Genomic DNA, 25302 nt, shown 5'->3' with positions numbered 1-25302 from the left:
ACGGTGAACGTTTATCACCTGGTGAGATTTATAGAAGAACAGGCTGAAGTTGGTGAAGACCACCCAGAGCTTCTGCCAGCCGTTGCTGTTCTTGAACTTCCTCAGTAAGTTTCCTGACAGCTGATTCTACAGGGACAAAAACAACAAGGTTCAAATCTAAAACTTCATACAGTCACACACACAGTACAGTATAAAACTACTACTTGTATACAATACTTAGATTTTTGACTAAAATGTGGAATAAGGACTCATTAAATTACAGGATAAGTCTGGTGATGTTCTGCAGGTTTAGTATTGTTAGCAAATACCCGTAAAAAGTCCAAAACCAACAGTGACGTAAAGTAATGTTGTTGTGTTTCTCTGAAACAGCTACTGATGTCCAAAAACATACTACAGTGACTGACAAATTTCTTCATTACAGTAAACATCAACACCGTGGCTTGTTGAGTACTAAATGTGTATTTGTAACCTCATTTAAAGGGTAACTTTGGTATTTTTTTTAACCTATTTTCTTATGCTTTGTGTCTTAAGTGCTTTGTTTTGCTACTGACAGGCTCAGATTGTTACGACAAGTGTCTGACAACATTATGGGAAGGATGACTACTGAGGTAAACCTTTGTTTTAAGAGTAAGTTGGATTTTGTTTACTCAGAAATAGCTCTTTTCGCCTTCACAAAACTAACCAGACTCCCTTTAAAAAAGTGTAATCCTCAAATTGTCAGTGTCGTCTTTATTTAATCATGACAGAAACAAAATAAGAGTCTCTAAAAACATCTTGGCTTTCAACGAACTCTGGTTTGGTCAAAATAAATCCTTCATTCATGCTGTTAGATGTGAAAATATCTGGAGAGGAGCGAGAAGGAGGTCGGACATCAGAGAAGCAGTGGAGAGAAATGTTATGCCCAACCAGAATATTTTCACAATTAATGCAGTAAATAAAGGATTTATTTCAACTAATAAGATACTACTATACTATACTAATATGATGGTGTTGCTGTTTTGCAAAAGGAGTCTAGTTGGTTTGTTGAGAGCAATGAAGGAGCGGTTTCTGTTCAAACAATTATTGTTATTGAAAAAAAAACTGTTGCGATCCTTTCCATAATGTTGTCAGACACTTATAATAACAATCTGAGCCTGTCAGTAACAAAAACAATGCTGACTGCAGTGCTCTCCCTCAGTATCCTCAGTATCTCCATTAAAAAACATGGGAAACCACGGCCAGGTTGAAAAAATACCGAACTTACCCTTTAAAGATTTCTATCTTTATCATTAAAATATCGGCTTGAGTGTGAATGCAGCAGAGAAGTCAGAAATTATTGAGAGATGGACTAACATGTTGTTGGTTTTGGTTATTTTATGTCATTTATTGACAATAACTAAAATACAGAATATAACCAGCTTTATCCACTGAACTTTTCTATTTTGTACTTCTAAATAAACTATAAATCTACTGTTGCTAAGCCCTTTTGGTATCACTTTACGATAAGACTACCATTATAAATGATTTATCGATGTTTCTAATTAGGTTGAAGACTTTATAAATCATTAATAGACGTTTTCAAACATCCATGTCTGCACACTTTTTGGCAAAACCAAGGTTCTGCTTGCTGCTAAATTACTGATGAGTCACTACCATTTAAAACAGTCAAAAAGAAGCCTTGTTATGACGTATAAAATGGTTCCTGCTCACAATGTCAAGGTGGACAATGCTGCTGAGGCTTTAGTGCAGGGTGTCATAAATGAATGTATCTACTTGTTATCATATTTCATAAATACCTTGGTATTTCTATTCTTATTGGTTCTAGTAATAATTTAATAACTAATAATTAGCTCTGAAAGCAGTGCCTTAGCTACAATCACTCAGCTAGAGTGCCATTGTCGGATACGACTACATGATATTGAGACAGTATTGAGCATGTGCTGACATCTAGTGGCTGGATGCTCATCCTGGGACATGTAGTTTATGGACTCTTTGGAAACACAGCACAGAATTGTATAACGGAAATTACAGTTTTTGCTGAGGAAGTGGGACGGATTTATCCCGCAGGCCTTGAGTTTGACAAATGCACCTTACTGTATGAATCTGGTCATTTGAAAGGTTAATTCTACGCCAAATGAAATTTTGACTGTTAAAGGGACAGTTCACCCCAAAATCAAAAATCCATATATTTATTCCTGTAGTGGTTTTTATCAATTAGATTGTTTTGGTGTGAGTTGTAGAATTTTGAAGTTATCGGTCGTAGAAATGTCTGCCTTCTCTCGAATATAATGGAACTAGATAGCACTCATCTTGTGGTGATCAAAGCACCAAAAAAATAAATATGAGAAACTCAACAGCAGTGTCTCTTTCCAGAAATTACTCAAAATAATCCACAGACCTTGTTGTGAGCTAGATCTGGTGGATTCTACTATAGAAAGAAATGAAACTGCTCCTAACAAGGTCTGCAGATTATCTTGAGTAACCAGGTCATGATTTCTGGAGAGAAATGTTTTTTTGGCGCTAAAGGCAAGAGGAAAATACAAATTTGTGATTTGTGGGTGAACTGTTCTTTTTGATATGCTGATGGCAGTAACTTATTAACAAATATGTGATGAAGCTGACAGGTATAAATGCTGCTGATGGAGAAGACAAGGTGAGCAACAGATAAATCAAACAATCAACAGACATGTGTTGCAACAGCTTTTTCATGATCTGTAAAGTGTTAACAACCTAATTATAAACCATTTATAAGGGTAGTCTTATTGTGAAGTGGTCCCCACTATTTTAAATGTTGCAATGGCTAAAAAGATGGAAACAGGAACTAAACTGAGAACAATATGCAACAGTTTTTGTCTCTTATCATACTGCTTCTATTGTGAATTTGTACCATTTGCTGATCTGTACAATATGAGGCACCACAGTAACTTCTATTCATTTTGTTTTTCTATAAAGCACTCCGTAACTGTTCTTCCTATAGTGCAGTAAAACACACACACAGGGCCTCTCCTGTCTGCCTGGCTCCTTTACCTCTAGACTCCTGCAGGATTCACTAAAGGAGAGGCTCTGAACACGGTACCAGCAGATAACAGACAGAGGCACTGGTCCCTGGCCACTGGGGGGCCCCACCAGGGGGGCCTTATTCCCACTGACTGGACTAGGGTCCTCTACCACGGAGGAACGCACAGACGCATGGGAATAAGAGAGAGAGAGACAGAGAGAGAAAAAAAACAGACAGGGAGGGAAGGACAGAAACACAGAGACTGAGTAGGTGAGACACAGGCATGCAGTGTGCAGGGAAAAAAACACGGAGGCCGACGGTGTGTCCAGGCAAGGCTGTGAAGAGGACGTCGTTACAACTACAGAGGAAGAGCAGAACTAGATCAGGGCACGGCAGGGTTGGACGGGGTCCCAAAACAGGGTCTGTCGTGTTAGTGTGAGACGAGGACGTTTAGCACATCTACGTACTGCTCTCTCTCTATTTATAGACGGTCAGAGATTTAAAGTGCCGGGGGAGAAGAAAAAGAACAGAACCACACAGGAAAGCCACAGTTTTGAGTTTAGATAAGGACATCACACAGGCAACTGTTAGCCAAAACAGGGATGGAACAGTATCCTCACTGTAGCTACAAATAGAGCAAATGCGGAGTCTGGGTTTTGAAGTGGGGTGTTTTGAAATGGGGTTATCCCCTGAAAAAAACTGACAATATGCTATTTTTGTCATGCACTTCTATTTTTCTGTTCCTTCAAAATCAGGGACCATGTTTAAAACTAGGCTGTTATTAAAACATGATTCTGCATAAAGTTAATTAATCACTAATTCACTTAAATAATGATACCGGCATACATGCTGGTCTTGTCAACACCATGGAAGTATGGCGGCGCTGTATCATTAACTTCACTCACTTAAAAGTCCTATGTGTTAGATCTACAAGGATTTATTGACAGAATACATCAGAAATTAAATATAACATGCATAAGTATATTTTCATTCATGTATAATTAACTGCAAATGAGAATCACTGCATTTTTCTGTTATATCTACAGATTTGTAACACTGATCTCCTCATTTAGAGAAACTCTAAATGTTCTGTGTTTGTGTGCACATCCAGAAGTGGTATACCTGGCTCTGTTAAAAGGAATAATTAAATAGCAAAGTCGTGGTAGACTCGCCCTAAATGCTCTTCTGCCATGCACTTTGGACCACGCGCTATATATGATCTAAATAGTACCTAAGGCATTTATAATCTGCAAACTCACCACTAGACGCCACGAAATCCTAAACACTGGTCCTTTAACTCAAAGATCAGAAAGAAACAAACTTTCTAGTTCTACCCTGTGCACCAAATTGCCCTATTGTTTGTTTTGTAACCTGATTTTTCTCATTTCATGATATTGCCTTTAATTTTGATCATTAGCTCACAATAACAAAGATGTGCTCCTAAAGATACTATGTGAAGCAATTTGCACGTATTAATCATCTTGAATTGCCAATGAATGAACAGATTGTGACGTAATGTAAAAAATTACACTTTCCACAGACTTTCTCGGTTGCCTCTAACAGTCTATGGACTGATTTATATGTAAAGGACTCCAGACTGTTTCCAAGAAAATCAAAAGGATGTGATGTTTATGCCTTTCTTTTGTTCCCCTGCAGCACCAACTGTGTGCATCACATGTTAACGGCCACCACATCACAGGCCGAGTCACAGGCTTTACTTACTCATCTATCAACATGACAAATATGATTTTCTGAAAACTGCACCTTTAACTGTAGTAAGCAATAGTGAAGCTGATGGAGCGCAGCACAGGAGGATACTGTTCCCACTGAGAGATAATCAAAGTGAGTTCAGATACAGCACACACTCAGACACAGAGAAAGAAAACAGTGAGGCAGGAGGGGGTGGGGGTGGGGGTGGGCAGGTCTGAGGTGCAGTGCTGAGGTTTGGCTGGTACCTCCACAGCTATGCTAAAGTCCACCATGGACACACTGGTGTTCCTGTGCCAGCACACGTGCACCATGGTGTTACCACGGTGAGGGGCGGGCCTCTCCAGCGAGGTGTGCGACGCCGTTACGTCATCCTCAGACTCCGCCTCCACCGTGGAGTCCTCGGGGCATTCTGGGAAAGTCAGGAGGTTGTTACTGCTAGACAATGAGCAGGGTGATGAGGGGAGAGGGGCGCTAAAACACAGACAACGTCAGATCATTCACAAGTCAAACACAGGCATGTTTATCTGGGATTTCAGTCGGTTCAGTGGGGTTTTTACTCAAAATGTCAGTTACTGTCTATCCACTGTTGATTTTTCACTTTTTGCTGGACATTTGTTGGATTTTCAACTGTATGTTTACGTTGTAACTTACTGTTGTCTGTCAGATTGCTGGTCAGAAGGTCAGATGAAGGCCCATTGCTGGCTTTTGCCGTCTCTATCGCCACCTTTATGTCCTCCATCCACTTCTCCATCTCTGTTAGCGAACTAGAGTGAAAAACACAGAAATGATTTAAGTGCTCACAAGCATGTCCTGTCATTATTTACAGCAGGAAGGCCTGATCCTTTGGAATAGTTAACAAGAATGTCACAAGTTGGATCTTAGTCCAAGTGTCCTGCCAATTTTTCCTTAAAACAACACAAAGTCACCATCTGCTCAGTCGTGGGGACTGGATCAGAAAAAAATGTTAGTTTGAAGGCAGGAAAATGGCTTTTTTTTTTTGTCAGAGTGGAAAAACGCTGACAATTGAGGGAACAGAGTGCAAAAAGAATGAAAAACAAACCCTGAAAATATGTGAATCCTATTTCCTGAATTTGAAAACTGCAATGCTGTTTTTGTAATGATTATCAAGATATTCTATGCTTTTATTGCATTACTTATATCCTCTTATTTATGACTATAGTTATGGCTATAGTTATAGTTAGTGACTATAGTCACCATGTACAGAGTCCATGAGTCTTGTGCAGCGGAGTGGGTTCAACCCTCAGGGTGGGTGTCTCTCTACCCTTTCCTGTCCTAACATCAGTTGTCCTAACGATTAAAGTCACCCCCCCCCCAAAAAAAACAACAAACAACAACATTTAAATAAATAAATAAATATGCTCTATAAAAAAACTTAACTTGAGCTGAAAAAAGAAAAAATAGAAACACTATGTACATTGTGATTTCATTAATATATAACATTGATTACCAAAATTAAGTGTGTGTGTGTGCTTGTGTGATGATGAAGACACACACACAGAGAAAACAATACCAGCAACCTTGTACATTCAAGTTACAACTTCTTGTTTCATGGTGAACAAAGTGGGATCGTGGCAACAGTGTTTGATGGAAACTCACAAGCTTCAATATTTAGCATCATTAAAGCCTTCAGGTCTGCTATCCATGTTTGTACGTCCCTGATTGCTGGTGTTTTCACTCTGCAGCTCTCACAAAACTCCGTCTTTAAACACAGCAAAGTTGATTTATAGTTTTTTAAATTCACTCCCATCCCATCTCAGTTCATCTCTTATTTTAAAATCTTTTAACCCTGATTTTTAGCTGTAACGTTGGACGTTTCTTTGTCGTCACCATCCTCCTCCTGTTCAAAGATCTTGGCCACCGATTTCTTGTGTTTAATTCATCTTCTTATCATTCTGATCTCTCCTTTGCAATTTCCCTCATTTCCATACTTACTTCAACATGATTTCAATGTTATTTTTATTGATAAAAGGTAGTTTTTCAAAGTTGACTTGGTGTAACGCCACCCTGGAACTCCAGCATCATCAAAGTCTTAAGACTTTGAACTACACACATCCTTGAACTTGGCCTTGACTTTTATCTCATCTATTCACCTGTGAAGTTTTTTGACACCTGGCAAAGCACTCAAAACCACCTCTGCAGTAGCTGCCGCTGAAATAGGAATCTCTAGGACCACATCTTGCCATGATGACACAGACACAGACACACATATACACAAGGTGAAAACAATACCAGCCACACACCGTCACGGCTGGTAAACATGCTGAGTTGCAGTTCTCTCAGCCTGACCAGAAGGCAGTGAGCTCTGTGTAGCCTGAGGCTCAAAGCCCAGGGCAAATAAAGCAACAGCTCTGCTAATGAAGTTTAATTGTTTTGACCTGAAGTTAATAATGGGAAGCAACACGGATGAGCATATCAACATTTTTATCTGTTCCTTTTTCCTCTCCTCTTTCCTCTCCTCTGAAGACGGCAGCTGGACAAGGAGACTTTGTTTATATTGATTTGGAGGGTAAAATTAAACTGAAACTGTGTAAATTACTCCTTTGCCGATAACGTATCTGTTTTGTAATGGGAGAAGGAAGCGCTGCTCGGCTCAGATGGCTTGTCCAACAGGTACTCTTTAGTGAGGCAGGTAAAAAAGTACAAAAAGACAAAATCCAGGAAGCCTGATTAGAGTTATGCAGATCACCAAAGGAAAAGACTAAGGCATACCATTTTCTGTTGAAATGACACTATGAACTCAGGCAATCAAACAGACATGCGTGTGGATTTTGTCTCAGTCTGTCTGTTTTATTTGGAAAAACTCAACTGCAGGATTCTCAGATGTCTGCTCACCAACACCCTGACACTGCTGAAGAATAAATGCACACACCGCCACTTTGGGGGTAATGTTAGGTCCAGGCACAAGGTGTCTCTGTGTTGCCAGCCACTTTCTTACCTTGCTGCCACCACCACCGACTGCTGCTGTCCAACCAATGTGAAGGCGTGAGGCACACCCCACTCGTCTTCACTCTCTCTGATCTGGAAGAAGAACACGGAGACACAGAAAAAACATTAGAGAGCAGCGGAATCTAGGACAGCACCGACCAAAATAGACAGAAAGGGAGATACAGAGGGAGAGCTGATGAAAAGGAAGTGAGAGAGAAGGACGTGTGTAGTTGTCCTGTGTGTGTGTGTGTGTGTGTGTGTGTGTGTGTGTGTGTGTGTGTGTGTGTGTGTGTGTGTGTGTGTGTGTGTTTGTGTAGGGGGCAGACGTTGAAAGAGCTGCAGTTCAGCTGTTCGAGGAGGCTCATTTGCAGTAATGACAAACTGGTGACAGCCGTTTGAAGCGCTTTGTGTTAAACTGAGACACACAGAACTTACTGTCATGCCATGGAGCGGCAGCTGCCCGTGCACTTTGAACTGATTGGTCGCCGTCATCCCTCGACTCGTGTACAAAATGACGTCATTGAACTGATCACCGGAGAGGCAGGGAGACAGACAGAGAGGGACAAAGACATTGGAAATGAACCACCCTTCGAATCAAATTGTTTAAATTATTCAACTAAATACAGCCTATAAAATCTAATTAACAACTCTGAAAGAGACCTAAACGACTTGTCAACTGGGAAATCATAAACTCTAACATAAAGGACATATTAAAGGGAAAGTTTGGAATATTTAAAGTGGGGTTGTATGAGGTACCTTTAGATTGTCACTGTATTACCTACAGTAGATGGCAGTAAAAATAATTTTAGCCACTTGAAAAAAGACACAACTAAATAAATCTTTATCAGTTTAAGTGTACACTATATTTTCAATATTTTCACCACTTTACAGATTGAAACCCCTGTTATAAGACAAATATTGTTTTCTTCCGCTCAAGCCAATATATCCTTATGTACCTGCATGCACGTCTTTTATTGTTGTATTTCTGTGTTAGACTGATTTATGCATTTTATATGCTGTGCATGCTTTTTATGTCTGTTTTAGCGTCTAACAGTGTCACATAATGTTGTCTTTAGTCCATGTTTCTATTAACACTTATAGCCCTCATTTATTTGTTTTGCATGTGTCATTTTGATTCTGTGTGTCTCTGGATGGTTTTAATAGTACCTAATTTAGTATAAGGGTGTCCTGAATGATGTTTCTATTAACACTGATTTTCTATTCTTTTTATTACTGTTCTCCATGCTTACAAGAGGTTAAAGATGAATAACTTTGTCATTTAAATTTTTCAGGTGAACTTTGTAACATCTGTCCAGGAACTACAGTTGAAAAATAGCCTCTTGGGTGCATTTACAACAATGTTTATCAATGAGTGCCGTCCCTGTTAAATTAACCAATAAATAAATAAACCAGACTCCTCAAGAAGAAACAACATTTTTTACCTGAAAACAGAAAACAGGGGATGCTGGCCTACTGCTGCCTCGTTCTGTTATTTTGTTGTGTTTGTGTGAGTTTGTGTGAGTTTGTGAATCCAAAATCATCTTTTAAAACACAGCTGTCACACAATAACACAAACAATCTATCTGATCGAGGCAGTGGTAGACCCGCAACTCCTGTGTTCTGGAGGTAAAATGACTGATTTGGCCAATGGAGTTTGGCTGGTTTGGAGAAAGCAATATTTGGCTTATATAACGGTCATTTCCTGTTGGAAAAGGCTGTCTGATGGCAAGGTAAAGTGTTGAAAATAGTCTATTGCTGACCCTGTCCACAGCAGTACAATGCTTAGCTTCCTACACCTGCACTCTTGCTGCTGACCAACACCTACTGTAGGTAATAACACATACTATCAATAAGTACCTCATATAACCCAACCCAGTGAGTACAGATTATTCTACAGCTCAAGGCTCCATTACAAATAAATACTTCTACAGTCTTGTATATTGAAGTTATATTTCCAATAAATCCATGTGCAAAAAACTTGCATGTCATAAGTCGTCTAAGTTTGTGAGCAACATGTGGTATTTTTTATTATCTGACACCAGTAATATATAACTGGAAAGGATAAAAGCGTGATTATTTTTCCACTGAGATCACTCGACTAGATAATTAGATTAGTGATATGACCTAATCCGAGAGAGTGGGTGTTACCAGGAAAAACATTCGTTGCTGTAGGCCTTTTCCAGACAGTTTGCTGAGGCAGCCTAACCTGATGAACTCCTGAGGAAGTAAAAACAAGAACAAACATGCATCATTTAAGAGACACATACAACACAAAAAGTAGTGGATGTGTGAAGATCAAACAGAGGATTAAAATCTTGGCAAGTCCACTTTTTCAAAGTTTGAACTCACCCGACCAGGGACAACAAGATTGTCAACGCCAATCAAATCCTTCTTCAGCTCCAAAAGCTTCTGGAAGTTCTCCATCTTGATTAGGCTTCCCTGGAGCTGCTCCACCACCTCTGACACATCTGCCAGAGCAGCTACAGAACAACCACGAGTGATAGATTACTGGAGATGGACTGGAGATGATTATTCTACAGCACTACAAGACCTGAATTTGCCTTTGCCTATAAAAAAAAACGGCCTGAGCGTAGTACCTCTGCAGTCCCTGAAATCCACATGAGTAGCTGGGTAGTGTTTGCACAGGCGCTCCAGGATCTGCTTGTAGTGGATGAGGCGGTGCAGCGGTCGCAGGATGAAGACATTCAGGGGGATGTAGCAGACTTTCTGCAGCTCAAAGTCCCTGCAGAGACCCTCCAGCCTCCGTGACGACCTGCACGCCTTCTCCAGCTCCAGCAGGACTTCAGACTGCTTATGCAGGTTTGCTGTCAGGGGCTGTGAAGAGATGTGGAATATGACACACATCAATGAGTATTATATGTTCAGGATGCAAGACTCCAGCAGGACGAGAGGAGGAGGACTCTGCGTTTGATGATGATGCTTCATGCAAAAACACAGTCAGAGTTGATGGACAATGTTTCCCATATGTCAAACATTTTATGTGAGGATTATAATAATAATGATAATAATAAACTTTATTTATATAGCACCTTTCAAAACACAGTTACGAAGCGCTTTGCAATAAAAACAGAACACATTTAAAATGGAAAGAAAATTACTAAAAGGTATAAAAACTAAACACAAAACACAAAGAGTAAAACTACAAAATCAGTGAAAAGTTGTTTTTAAAAAGTTTTTTTTTTTAAAGGTAATTCAACAGAGTCTGCTGCTCTGATCTCTTCAGGCATGTCATTCTCCGAGCTGGAACAACCAGCAACTACACAAGTTCAGCAGGGTTTTGAAAGTAATCAGTAATATCCTAAAATTAATTCTAAAAGCAACCGGTGAGTGAGATGTGGTCATATCAGAATCCAGACATCAGTGTTTTGGATGAGCTGGAGATAGAAGAGGGATTTTTTTTTTGCAGATGCCTGAGACCAACGAATTACAGTCATCTAACTGACCAGTTACGAAGGCATGAATGACCAGTTTCCAGATATTTGTCAGAAAGAAATGGTCTGATCCTTGAAATGTTTCTGAAGTGATGAAAAACACGACTGAATGATTGATTTGACGTGTTTGTCGCAGCTGAGGCTTTGATTGGATTTCTGCAATGCAATGATGTCGAATATATTATCATCAGCTCCTCGTTGCTGCTGTTTACATTTTCGCAAAAAAAAAAAATACACTACTGGCATCTTATAAAAGGAGTGTCATGATTCTCCAAATTCACAATTTGATTTTCACTTTTTTAAGCACTCACAGCTATGCTTACAACTATAAAGTCTTGATTTGTAAAGATCAATATAACTTGGTTTAATGCTCTCCAATTTACATTATCACACATATACAATACATGATACAACCTCCATAGTTTTTTTTCTTGGAATGTGCCACACAAAGGCCATGTGGTCAAATTTAAATAATTTAAAGTCACAGTCTCAGACACTGAAAAAACCTGCTTAATGCATATTCTATTCTAAATTTAATTATCGACATTTGCTGTGTGTGTAGCGTAAAGGAACTACAACGTTCATTTCTTTGTGCAAGCCTGTGTTGCATAAAATGAATGAATAAAAATGACTAAATTACCTTGAAATGCTGATTACTGTAACTACAAATGTGTAAAGGTGTGACATAGTGTGCTGCCTCACCTTCAAACCTTCAAAGTTCTTCAGCATGACGTCTCCAATGCGCTGGTAGTCTCCTTTTATGTGAGCGTTGGAGCGTCCTTCCCTGAAACAGATAAAACATCAGCGAGTTTTTATCTCTAAAACGTCATGGAGCCACTGCAGACAGTGAATTAATTGACTAAACGAAATAAAAGCCCTTAAAGCTCATTGATTATTCAAATGAGCTTCACCTCATGCAAGAAAAATCCCTCTGAAGTTGGAAAGGGCTCTTTAAACTTTGAGAGAGAGAGATCCACCAGCAGGTGTCTCCCTTGAGCAAATCTTTCCCCTCGCAGGGTGCAGGAGCGATGAGCTGCCATTACTGGATTCATTCAGAATATTTATTAATTTGGTACATTTCAGCAGTCACTTTAAGGAAACATATCCACTCTGTAAAAGCCTTCCTTTTAAATTTATGACAGACAGCTTTCTAATCATGGTCACAACAACAAAGGTACATCTCTGCAAAAGTATTTGAATATGTAAACCTAAAAAAAGAGACACATGTAGTGCTGGATAATTTGCATATACATTTGAATGTGGTTCTTATCAGCAGAGTTGACTGTAATATCACTTTCAGTTTTAATTTGGAGTTCTTACAATCACAAGAAGAAATAGGCTTTGATTATTATTATATGTCTGCAATTAATGGTCGTTAGTTCTGACAGGCTGACAGGCTTTATGCTTCACTGTCTGCATGTCTGTGTGTGTGTGTGTGTGTGTGTGTGTGTGTTAGATAAGGCACAACATCATTAAGGAGATCAGACAGCAGAAACCCACAGGCAAGAAAAGGCCGGCCGTGGTGCAGCATGACGGTTGCCATGGAGACGATAGCTCCTCGGGTCATCTGAAGGGACTGGGTCGCCCCCCTCAGACTAAATGCCAATAAATCTCATTAAAAAGCGGGCAAGAAGTTGTGAGTAATCGGACCGAAACCAAACCAAACCACATCGCTGGGCGCGCTCTTGACCCCGCGGGAACTCTGTGGAGTGTGTCTGGAAGTGAAATAAGTCTCACCACAGGGCCAGCCGCTGCTCCACCTCCCTGAGAAAACCCGTGTGGAACTTGTGCAGAGGCTCGAAGGTGGAGAAGACGCTGCTCTTCAGAGAGTCTGGAGTCGCCTCATCTTGTCCTACAGCGTTCTGGAAAGACTGAGATCACAAATTCAGACATTCATCAGAATTCAAGCAATAAAAATGGCATTTTTTTGTTCACACTAGAAGTATATTATGCAGGATTTTACTAAAAAAAAATGTAGAGACTCATAAAAATAATCCCTCACTTTCTTATCATCACTCACAACAATGACTTGCTCACTGTACTCCCCCCACAACACAAAATATTAATTTAGAAAATATTTTATTGCATATGATCAAAACTCCATCCATAGCAACGCTCTGTTCTTCATAGCAACAGTCTATTAAACAGAAGTCATAGACCTTAGAAAGCTGTAATTGACCAAAAAAAATCTGGTGTTTAACAAAGAAATGTAATGAGAAAACATAGCAACCAGTGGTTACACCACTGTCTCTGTTTGTTTCCTCTGCTCTCTTGCTGTGAGAGCTGCAGAAAGAGCTACACACACAGGTACAGCAGACTGAGGACACAGCAACAGGATGAACGTTCGCTGTGGCTGCATTCACACAAAGTCTGGCGTTGGACAGACGTGTAGGTGTGTTTATTTGTGCTTTAGAACGTAACCACTATGAAACAATCAGAGAAAAGAGCATTTTATTTCTCTGATTCACTGCTTTGTTCTTTCTAATGCCACTCCCTCACTTCATTCACTCTCTAGCTCTCTCGATCAATGGTGCTGTCTCCTCTCTCTTGTTCGCTGAGCCGGGGGAGGAGCTGCCAACTTTGAATGTGTGTGTGTGTCTATGCTTACAAACAGCAACTGACAAACCCTACATATTCTACCTTCTTCAAGACATGTATCTGCTCAGGAGGTTTCATATTTCCTCAACACACATACAGTTGCATATTCAACTAAGATTGACAGTCAAACTAGTTCTGATGTCACAAAATATGTGTGTGTGTGTGTGTGTGTGTGTGTGTCTGTGTGTGTTAAGGGGAGACACTACAGATAAACAGGGTAAAATTTATTTGCATTACAAACTGAAATTGAATGCAAATGAAGCATTATCTAATTAAGTATCTGTTTTTTTGCATTTATTTCCAGAACATAAATATGAACATTGGGTAAGTCTAGGTTCAAAATTTTCTTTCATTTTGTTGACATAATAAGTCAAAATCATCTCTTTTTATCATCCCATGTTTTACCATTTTTTAATGAATAAACTGATATAAATCAGGCTGAATCATGTACAAACAAACCACTGTAAAGTCCTTACACATAGAAACAGGAATAAAACTGGAAAGCGTGGTGTGTGTAAGTGCTAATGAAGTGGAGCTTTCTAGCGTAGAGTATGAGCAGAGTGTGAGAGATAACTCATTGTACTGCATTGTTAATTTCCATACATTTTGCAAGGCACTATGCAAACGAGGCATTATCTAATGCTAAGATTTGGTGAATTAAGGAGAAATCTGCAGATGCATATAAATAAAGTGCAGTAAAATCAACACCTAAATGTGTGTTCTGGATGTTTTCTTGTGCATTTTTGCCTGTAGTGTCTCACATTAAACTGAGATCTAAGGTGAGAGCAGGGAAACGTTCCTCCTTCTGCAGATTAATGAGAAAACAGCTCTTTGTTGTCTGCACATACATCAATCTGCGCAGTGAAGGTCAAACATTTATGTGAAGCAGCAATAAACAAAACACATTCTTGAGTGGAGATAAAATCCTTCTATCTATGACTGTATGACGCATTAAAAAATGATAAAAGTTGACAAATTAGGTATTAAACTGCAGTGCGTTGTCTTGAGTCCTGATTTTCTGGTCTTGTGCTTGTTCAGTGAAAAGTTTCTCCTGTTCAAGATCATAAGAAGGACACTGATCAATGCAACAAACAATCCCAGGATACTTATAAGACCTTCATCTGTGTTTCTCCTGTCGCACTTCACTCTTGTGACGTCTCTTAAATCCTTTAATTGCCTGAGGATGAATAGAAGAATCAATAGCCAGTCATTCTTAACACTGTCATTCCATTTAGGCAGATTGAAGTCAAATGTTGCATGTGGTGTGTCTTGGCCACGGCGGACAGAAAAAAGCTTTATATCGCTGACGTGATGGGAAAGGGAAGAGGGTTTTTTAGAAAAAGTGAGGGTGTCTAGATGGAAGGGCCTGAGAAGAAGCGCCAGCTGTTGTCCGGATGACTTCACCCCAAAGAGCAGCACCAACCAGTGTATGGTAGGGAAGAGACGGGGTGAGAGAGACACGCACACAGCTGTAAAAAGAACGAGGACACGAGCCAACCCAAATATTTATGAGATGTGCGAAAGGCTTCTCTGAAAATTACACGACGAGAAAAGCTGCTGCAGCCTTTAAAAGCACCAGTGAAAATGAGCAACAGCAGTGCCTCAGCACAGCCTTCTCCTTTTGCCGTTGAACGATCTGTGCAGCCCGTTTAATATCCTGTTTTCTGCTCATTTTAGATATTATCAAATGAAATTGTGTCCATATGCTTGTTCCCAGCCAGTGAAATCCAAGGGAACACACTGAAATAAGAGAACATGCGGCTACATGCATCCATCTCCTTTAAACACAAACACAGTTTAGTATTCACAGCCTTGAGTGAGACAGATAAATACATTTCAGAGCATGAGTGTGGGGAATGAATAAAAAATGAAATCGCATCTGCCAAAATATCCCTGTGTCACTGCCTGAGTCTGTGTTTTGGCGGGCGCTCTGCTATGGAGCAGCTAACCGGAATAATCAATGTTTTCTCCCCAGAGGACAGCGCAGGAGAAAACAAACAAGCGGAGCGGCACGTTGGCGAGCGGACTTGGCTTTTCTTACCACAGTCACCACCTCCAGGTCCTTCACATACGTCCTTTCCGTGGTCAGCAGCTCCTTGGCGATGAAGTAGGCCCGGTCTGTTGGGAACCTCTGTAAAGACATCGCAGCAGAGAGGAGACTGTGAGCGAGAACAGCTGAACTATCCAACTATGAGAAAGTCTAACTAGTGTTTGGTGCCTTATCAGTTTGTGTTGCCTCGTCTAACCTATTTCTCCGAGCAGATTCGCAGGGAAATACTCTGCCTCAGTCCCTGAGGACATTTATTCAGGACAGGTAATGTAGGTCCACTGCTGTTTTGAGCTGATCACAGTGGCTTTGAAGCACAAGTTTAAACTGATACAACATATTCATCCTCTGTTGAAATATGTTATCAACAACTGCAATGGAAATTTTAAAAATATAATGGGGAGAGTGTATAAAATCTTACAAAGGAAAGACGACAATCTGTACAGCTAAGTGGGAAGAAGACTTGGGAATAAAAATAACAGATGAAGAGAGGAAACAGATGTTAAATCAAATTCACAAAACCACCAGTTCTTATTTTTGAGTGAATTTGCTGGGAAGGAAACATGAGATACTTCCTGACCCCAGAAATTATTTTTAAATCTGATAGAAGTTTAAGCTCTCAGTGCTGGAGGGACTGCGGTGAAAGTAATGCAAATTATTGACACATTTTTTTTATTTTGTAGATGAGTTTTTTGTAAAAAGAACTCTGTGTTTAAAAGGATAGTTCACCCCCAAGATCAGGAATGTGTATTTTCCCTCTCATCTGTAGTACTATTTATCCATCTAGATTATTTTGGTGAGAGTTGTCAAGTTTTGGAGATATCAGATGTAGAAGGTTCTGCCTTCCCTCGAATATAATGGAAAAAGATACCACTTGGCTTATCAAACTGCCAAAAAACAGCAGCAATGTCTCTTTCCAAAAAGCATGACCCAGTTGCTCAGAAATAATCCACAGACCTTGGTGTGAGCAGTTTCATGTACGCCAACTATTTCCTTTCCGCAGGAGACTCTACTGGAAATACTTTAGAATCCACCAGAACTACTTTCTGTCTTTAAGAAAGAAAGTAGTTCCTTCAGGAAACTGCTCAAAACATGTTTTCTGGAAAGACTAAAACTCTGCAACTCACACATAAAAACTAGATGGACAAACAGCACAAGAGGCCAGGGGAAAAATATGTATTCCTCATTTTGAGGTGAACTGTCCCTTAAATGTAACAGAGTGCAAAGCTCTCAGTGCTGGAGGAACTACAGTGAAAGCAATGCAGGTTATTTAAACAGTTTTTAATTTGTGCAAATTTTAAAATATATTTTGGTCAGAAGTTTGCAGAAGAGGTTTTGAAAAAAACTCTTCAGAGGAAGATCTCTCCAAAAGCTCTTAAGATGAAAATCATTTTTTCAGAATCACAGCACTGAAGCAAATAACAAAAAGATGGAAAAAAACATGCCTCCAGATTTAATAAAATGGAACAAAACAAATCACAGAGCGAGTGACTCACAAAGTAAGAAATGTGGAGGATGTGCTTAACAAAGTGAATTTTAGATGACTCCTGGCTGCCTGCTCCAAACACCATGAAAAACACTTGTATGATCAATTCTTTGTAGAAATTTTTAATTATATGTTTTAAAGCTACTACAAATAGTTTTTAACTGGTTATGAAATGTGAGTTTACTTCTGATGCCTCTATATGACCTTCATAAATAAACAAGACCATCAGCAAGAAGACTGGTTATTTCTATATACTTATTCTTTCCCTTGAAATCAGATGAAACAAGTGCGTTTACATTTTCCCTGACAACTCTCCATAAAGCTCCAAATCAAATCACAAACCTTCCTCCGGACCTCGTCCTCGTCGTCAGTGCGAACGCTGCAGGCGTCGTTGAGCAGCGGGCTGGTGAGGGGGGAAGGCTGTCGGCCGTCTGGACTGTGACTGCAGAGCTCCAGTGACTTCTGACCGTTGACCATGCCGTGGGAGTGACCGGAGGACGCCGACAGGTGAGGACTGTTGGACCCCACTCCTGCACGGGATCAATCGGCACCCGAAGGGAGGGGAGAAAGTGAAGAAATGAGTGATTCAAATACACATAAAAACCCTACATGAAACCAGATCTAGATCAGTTTGCAGTCAAGGGACAGTTCACCCCAAAATATGATACATATTTTACCTGTGTTGTGATATTTTTTCGAAAGAAACCATGTGTCTCTATGGCCGGTGTGTCCAAAACTTCAAAACAATCTTGATGGACATACAGCACTAAAGGCCAGAGGGAAATGTCTTTTTGATTTTAGGGTGAACTGTCCCTTTTACCTACTTAACCTCACATGGGTGGAGTTTGTCATATTGTGAGAATCCATACAAAGACAGGGAATATGATATAATACAATATAATAATAAGTCACGGAAAAGTAGAGTTAGTCTATTGACAAAAACTTATCAGCAACTATTGTGAATATCATATAATCCATTACTTAATTTTTAAGGTAAAAACTCCAAATGTTCTCTGGTTCCAGCTTCTCAAATCTGAGGATTTTCTGCTTTCTCTGCATTGTTTCACTGTAAACTGAATATCTTTGGATTCTGGACTGTTGGTCAGACAAAACAAGACATTTGATGATGTCACCTTGAACTTTTTTCACTATTTTCTAACATGTCATAGACTAAACACTCAACTGACCAGTGAGTGGGACTTAGTGGCTTCTAGTGATAAGCTTGCAGATTGCAACCGAATTGCCTCACACTCCCCTTCCAAGAGTGTAGAGGAACCTATAGTGACTACGAAATAGGTTTGGGACAATACAGTTATCTCCTGATTCGATATTATCACAACGCTTGGGTGCCAATTTGACATGTATTGTGATTCTTAAGTTTTGTAATTTGATTTTACTGAACACTAGACAGTGTGAAAAAGTTGAATCAAACACTTCTAGAGACTGTTTATCAAGAGTCACGAGTCCAAAAACAACGCAAATCACGTGCCAGTAGGTCTTTGAGTTTTATTTCAGTTGCATCATCACTATATTGCTTATAAAAAATACTAAATAAAATACTTCTTGAGGTAAACTACTACATTTAACTGCTCCTGCTCAGCAAGCTGGTGCCATATGAATAATAGATGAGATAAATTATAAGATTTTATATTCCATATATTTTCCAAGCTGTGTGGAAATGAACTACTGCTTACTTCACATTTCTAACTCAGTCTGTTTCAACACTGAGCAACTACGGCAACCTCATAGGGTCAAAACTGAAACCATACTCACGCCACTTGGTAAATGTGTTGCATGATGACAGGAGAGAGAAACACATTTATATTATTCTGTTTTCTATTTATTGTTCACTGCATGATGAACAGGAACAGATAAGTATAGCAGTTTAAAAAAAATAGCTGACCACATTTATATGCAGTGTCTAGAAGTGTATGATTCTACTTTTTTACATGATTGAGTGTTAAAAAAGCAAACAAAAATCGGAATAAATCGCAATATATAATTGCAATTCATATGAATTGCAGTATACATTAAAATGGCACCTCATAATATGGATTTGGGAGAAAAGTGGATCTTCTCAGCCCTATCACACAGTAATGAAAACATATTTATGAATAAATTTATTCTATTACTGCCATATTCTGCCACTAAATCCCTGTACATTTTACTCACTAGACGTTTTAGTCAGAAAAAAACTCTGCAGATTAATTGATGATGAAGATAATCATCAGACGCAGCTCTACAGAAAAGTCAAAATCCAAAGACACTCCGGTGACATTTTGATAATAACTTTCCAGCATTCAATCCAGCATGTCAAACACCACCCACTGAGAGACCATGCATTCTATAACAAGCTATTTTAGGTATTTACAAACACATTTTGACTCGTGATCAGAGTCTTTTTGTGCCGCACAGGAGAACATACAGAGGTCTTGCTGGGGGATCTGCCTACAGAAAGAGAAATATCAGCCATGACTCACTCCACAGTCCAGACAGCTCTGGCAGCCTCAGTGCCGCGTCAATCAATACACAAGCTGAGACACATACTGCAGGATGATCAAGAGGAACAGCTTACTTAGTGTCATCGATGCTGACGATGTTCACTCAGCTTACTTACTATGTTTTAGCTGCAACTTGCCCACCTCTGTCCTCTCTGCTGTCCTCTGGTGTGTCGACACAAACACAGCGATCACATGCACACAAACCAGAGCAGATTGATGCACCAGGGAACGATTTACTATCGACTCTACGGAAGAAGGGAGTGGAAAACCAGAATATAGAGTACATCTACAAGATCGCTACAGTATATACACAGACATCCACCAACCAACACTACAAAACTACAGGGAGAACGAAGGGGAAAAGTCTACAACGAGCACCAGACACCAACGTCCGTGGTCTCAAAAAGAAGATTCAGAAAATCTCATTTCATAAAGGTCACCTTTATTGACTCTAAGATAATATATATACATTGTTAAGAGGATATAAATGTTGAGAAAAGCAGCATAAAAATGTCAAAGCCAGGTGAGCGTCTAGAGGGACGGAGGTGAAAGTGCTGTGAATTCATGCAGTCTTTTAGGCCTGACCTAATATTAAATATAAAACAGATCTTTATGAATGTTAAGGTTTTGAATAAACAGCCTTGTGACACTTTTATGATGTTGTTATTGCTGTACTGACAAAGTCAGTTGGTAATGAGGAAACACATGCATTATTCAGTCCATGAATACAAATCAGCTTTACATCAGTTTACCTGTAGTGGTGACACAGTGAGCCGCACAAACACTGTATGTTAAAATGCTGTTTTAAAATTCAGTCCCTAATCGTACTGCATGATTTTCCACTCTTAAAATCTGCTCTAACATCAAATTCTCTAAATTATGAATTTACAGTAAAGTGACTGAGAGCGCTACCTGTATGTTACACAGGGATGAGCGGTGTATCTGTATCTGTTCAACCAACTAAATCATCTGTATCTGTATCCGTACTCAGAATGGACGGGAGTTGTTCGTTCAAATAAAAGTTGCTAAATTTATTGTTCATTAGAAAACGACAAAATAGACTTATAATTGAACTGCTAACACCTGTCTGCCCATGTCTATAATGCTTTATAAACATACTTACAATGTGGTATAGTGTGTTTATACTGATATGTTCCATATGTTCTTGGCTTGTTAAATACTCTATTCTGATTGGTTAACTACAGTACTATCAGATTTGTTATTTCTGAATAGTAGACTGTCGCTGCAAAGAACAGACTGTTGCTATGAAGAACAGACTGTTGCTATGAAGAACAGACTGTTGCTATAGACACAGTTCTGGTCATACACTCTGGGGGAGCAACGAAAACATTTTAAATCCATAAAATCATTTTAAAATGAATGTTTTGTGTCAAATTATGAATTTTTCTTTCATAAGTAATTAGCAGGATACAGTGAGCAGGTCACTATTGCCAAATAAACACCATGAGGATAATTTGAATGAATCTGCTCTCTGTACACTATCCCTTACATAATGCTTCATAACAATTATCATAGCACAATATAAAGCATTTTATAATGACATATAAGGCCACGTATTGTAATACTTCACAATTGCTGATCATTCACTGGGCAAGATTCATGATAATATAATAACATAATTATCATAGTAGTAATACATAACAGTCACTTTTGATAATGCATCATAATCACAGATATAATGCATGATAATGTCATTATCATGCCTTATAAATTGATTATAATATATTAATACTGTTTTTTGGCCAATTACTAAAATGTAAATGCCCATCATCAAGTTCAAGTAGTCAATTTCTGTTATGACCCATTAAACAAATAAATTAACTTTATGTCATGTTTGCTGATTTAATTTTTTTTTTCACTTTACTTAAAGCAAATAATGACCACTTATAGTGACTTATAACCAGCTTGTAATAACTTATATCTGCCTGTACTTCAGGAATTTAATTACTTTACTTAAAGCACCCTATGGCCTATTAAAGTAACTTACAGTCACATTTTAATGTATTATAAAATTATTATAATGCATTACATAACTATGAGAATGATGATACACTATGATCCTTGCAAAAAAAAAAGTCAGAATGTGACCAGTAATTACAAATTATTATGATACTTGACCTCATAAGTCATTATAGAACGCTTTATAATGTGCTACTATTATTGTTATAAACCATTATGAATATTTATGAGTACTTATAACTGTATTTATACATTGCTATTAGCACAGTATAAGTATGTTTATAATGGATTAGAATACATTATAAACTTGGGTGTCACTGAAAGTGTTTCCTAAGTTTTTTCTATAAACTTGAATGAATAAACTGTAGTGAATCAGTGAACACAACACTTGCAGTATTGACTGCCCAATAAGGATTTTCCTTCATCACGAGAACAGATATTGACACATTTTACTCTGATACTTGTAAAAAGTACATTATCTGCACTAGATATTCTAATACAGCTGAGTACCCGCTCATCCCTAATGTTACAGTACATACAGAACATGCAAAGAGCAGCCAGGGCAGAACAGCATGATGTGAACCACGCCTCCGTCCTGGTTTGGAAACACACCCTGAAGGACACCAGTGGTTAAAAAACACACACAAGTCTCGCCCACAGACCTTTGGACTTTGAGCCAAACTAGTTAGTAGTCAGTATTATTACATACTGTAGATGGAGGTCAGCACGCCCCCACTTTGGAGAAGCAGAGAGGAGCATCATCATGGAAGCTAAGCTATGAACTGCTGTGGACAGGTCAGCAACAAAAGATATTTTAGCCTCTTATAAAAAGACCCAACCAAAAAAAGATCCATGTTAGTTTAATGAACTATATTTAGAATATTTTCCACTTTACTTGGGCTCCAGACAGCCTTTTTCAATGGGAAACGGTCACAATATGAGCAAAATATCACTCCCCTCTAAACCAACCAAACTCCATGAGTAAAATCAGTAATTTTACCTTGAAGAAAACAGGAGTTGCTGGACAACTGCTACCTTGATAAGACAGTTTGTTTTTTGTGTTACTGTGCACAGAATTTTGACTATGGAGTTTGGTTGATTTGGAGAAGACTGATATTGTGCTTGCATAACGGCGGTTTCCTGTTGAAAAAAGGCTGTCTGAAGGCAAAGTAAAGCTGTGAAAACATTCTAAATATGGCTAAAATATGTTTCGCTGCTGATCCTGTCCACAGCAGTTCATCACTTAGCTTCCGTGCTGGTGCTCCTGGTGCTTCTCCAAAGTGGGCACATGTTGACCTCCATCTACCGTGCTAGATCCAGTGACTATTGATAAGTAACTCATACAAATGCACGTGAAACTGAAGTGAATTATCCCTTTGAATTACTACATTTAAAGACTAGTATTTTACTATTCTTTGAACGGCAGTGTGTCATTCTAGGTCTATGGGTGAACTTTGTGCACCAGAGATGGTTCCCTCACACTGCAGTGATCCAGTAACTCTAACAAAAAAAAAAACATGTCTTCTCTCAGATTTCAGTGTTCTACTTAAGTATGTTATGCAGCTTCGGAAGTTTCATCACTGACAACATTAATAATCAGGAGGCACATGCACAGCAGGTGCTGGGTAACTATAATCCACAGGAAATGAAAATATTTGTGCACCCCGCTGTCTCATTTTAAAAATTTTCCGTTTATTCCGCATGGAAAGGACAGGCGAAACTTACAAAGTGTTGTTTTTGCCTTTATTGGATAGATGTTCTTAAAGAGGCAGCCAGGACTCAGTGGAAACAAGGGTTGTGGTATTTGGTACAGTCTATGCCTTAACCTCATCAGAAGTTCTCAAATAGCAGTATGTGGCAAAAGTTTTCATATTAATTTAATTTAAATGATCAAGGCTTCATAACTCAACACAAAACATTTTAAATTTTAAATCTTAATAACTGATAATGTTTTTAAATGTTTAATGTCTCATGTGTTGTTCTTTCTCATAACTAAGTAGAAGTGTAACAAATTTGGATATGTCAAATTATTTCAAGGGACATATACGAGGAGGCACCTGGTATATTTTCTACCTTGTAAAGAGTCCATGTTGAATAACAGAATAATTCAGAATGAGTCATAATGTTGAAATATCAAATAATACAAAAGGGTAATTTAAAAGGCTAATAAAGAATGGATATCGATCCAGCTGCACAAATAAAACCACAAAATCTCACTGCTTGACGTCAATGCTAAAAATGTCTGGGAGCACCGACAGTGATGGATGAGCCAAGAGACTCTGTGCTTTGAGGTGCTGCCCTTAAACTGCCTTTCACACGTACAGTACACACACACACACACACACACACACACACACACACACACACACACACACACACAGAGATACTAAAATCTGCGTCTACTTCCCCGCGTATTCCCAAGCTCCTGTCATCCTACAACCTGATGTTCTATCTGCTCTGGAATAATTAACCGTTAGCTGGATCGCTGCAGAGGAGGGAACCCAGATCCCGGTTAATCTCGCCTCTTTTTTTCCCACCACACAGACACTGTACAGCAGTGAGTGACAGAACAGGTTTACATGCATACAGCTGGGAAAAAACACAGAAAAGATAAGACAGTTTCATGCTGACAGACACGTGTGTACATTGGACAAAGAAAAAAGAAATAAAAGACAGAACGGAAACGTGATATAAAAGATTATCACTTTCTCAAACAACACAAATAAACATGATGGCATTAGTGCAAAAGAAAACTGAAAAAGTGACCAGAAATAAAAGTGCAGTGCCATTTTTTTTTAAAGAAAACTGTGCATTTTGTGGACACCGGAGGATATAGCTTGATACCAAATTACTGCCAGAGATACTTGAGCATGAGTCAAGTGCAGAAGGGGATGTTGATAATGAGTGTAAGAGCCATAAACTGTTGCTGAGTGGCTAAACTACCACATTTACCTTCACCTCAGCCTGACCGAGCTACTGCTGTGGCCTTCTAATACTATTAGACAATAATATATGGTTATATTTACTCCTGTTGTTGGATTTACTGCTGATTCCTACCACCTTTGTGAATAAAGCATCAACATTTCTGTTTCAAGTTAGCAGAAGGTACTGTAAACATAAACAATATTGAATTCCAACCAGATGCTCAAAGTGATATTTGAAGCATATTAATTAGTTTCCACTCCGACAGCAAACACTTCAGAAAGAACTTACTACTCTCACAACAATCACAAGCCAGATGCAGCATCAAGAGCATCGATAAATCAAACAAGACGGCAGGATTATTCCCAATAAACGCCTACAAATTCAACAATTACTGCCACAATTATACATCCACGGGTGTTTTAGGACTCCACAGTAGACATATAATGAGTTCAAAGTGTGTAATGCAGAGAACTGTACAAAATTCTACCAACTTAATCAGTCTAATAGAAAACAGAAATGTCTACAGACAATAATAAAGTGATATGTGTGTGTTTCCCTATAGGAGGGCATAAGGCATCTGAACCAAACATTCAACGACTCACACCGGCGTAGATTTTGTTCTAAATATCCGATGAATGCAAAGAACGTGAGAAAAAGTGCAGCTGTAACAATAAATTCTC

At 38.9% G+C, this 25302-nt stretch overlaps 1 protein-coding gene across 4 annotated transcripts in view; it reads right to left on the bottom strand.

Annotated features, from left to right (window-relative positions):
* Positions 1-25302, bottom strand: part of LOC146322928 (FERM, ARHGEF and pleckstrin domain-containing protein 1) — a 90008-nt gene that overhangs the window by 2885 nt on the left and 61821 nt on the right. Inside the window, exons 14-25 of one of the 4 annotated variants that reach the window (XM_084725068.1) lie at positions 17559-17746; positions 15725-15814; positions 12823-12956; positions 11788-11869; positions 10231-10468; positions 9983-10113; positions 9782-9850; positions 8069-8158; positions 7644-7726; positions 5339-5451; positions 3007-3143; positions 19-126 (exon numbers count right to left, since the gene is read on the bottom strand). In XM_084725068.1, coding sequence (XP_084581194.1) covers positions 19-126; positions 3007-3143; positions 5339-5451; positions 7644-7726; positions 8069-8158; positions 9782-9850; positions 9983-10113; positions 10231-10468; positions 11788-11869; positions 12823-12956; positions 15725-15814; positions 17559-17746 — 1463 coding nt within the window. Of the gene's footprint in view, positions 1-18; positions 127-3006; positions 3144-4932; positions 5159-5338; positions 5452-7643; positions 7727-8068; positions 8159-9781; positions 9851-9982; positions 10114-10230; positions 10469-11787; positions 11870-12822; positions 12957-15724; positions 15815-17558; positions 17747-25302 lie in introns of those variants that run through there. The other 3 variants (XM_084725067.1, XM_084725069.1, XM_084725070.1) reach the window with 3 other exon arrangements.

The sequence above is a fragment of the Lutjanus erythropterus genome, chromosome 8 (genome assembly GCF_056507025.1).
Source record: "Lutjanus erythropterus isolate fLutEry1 chromosome 8, fLutEry1.hap2, whole genome shotgun sequence".
Classification (NCBI taxonomy): domain Eukaryota; kingdom Metazoa; phylum Chordata; class Actinopteri; order Lutjaniformes; family Lutjanidae; genus Lutjanus; species Lutjanus erythropterus.
The sequence above is the reverse complement of the archived record's forward strand: the minus strand, read 5'-3'. Positions and strand labels throughout refer to the sequence as shown.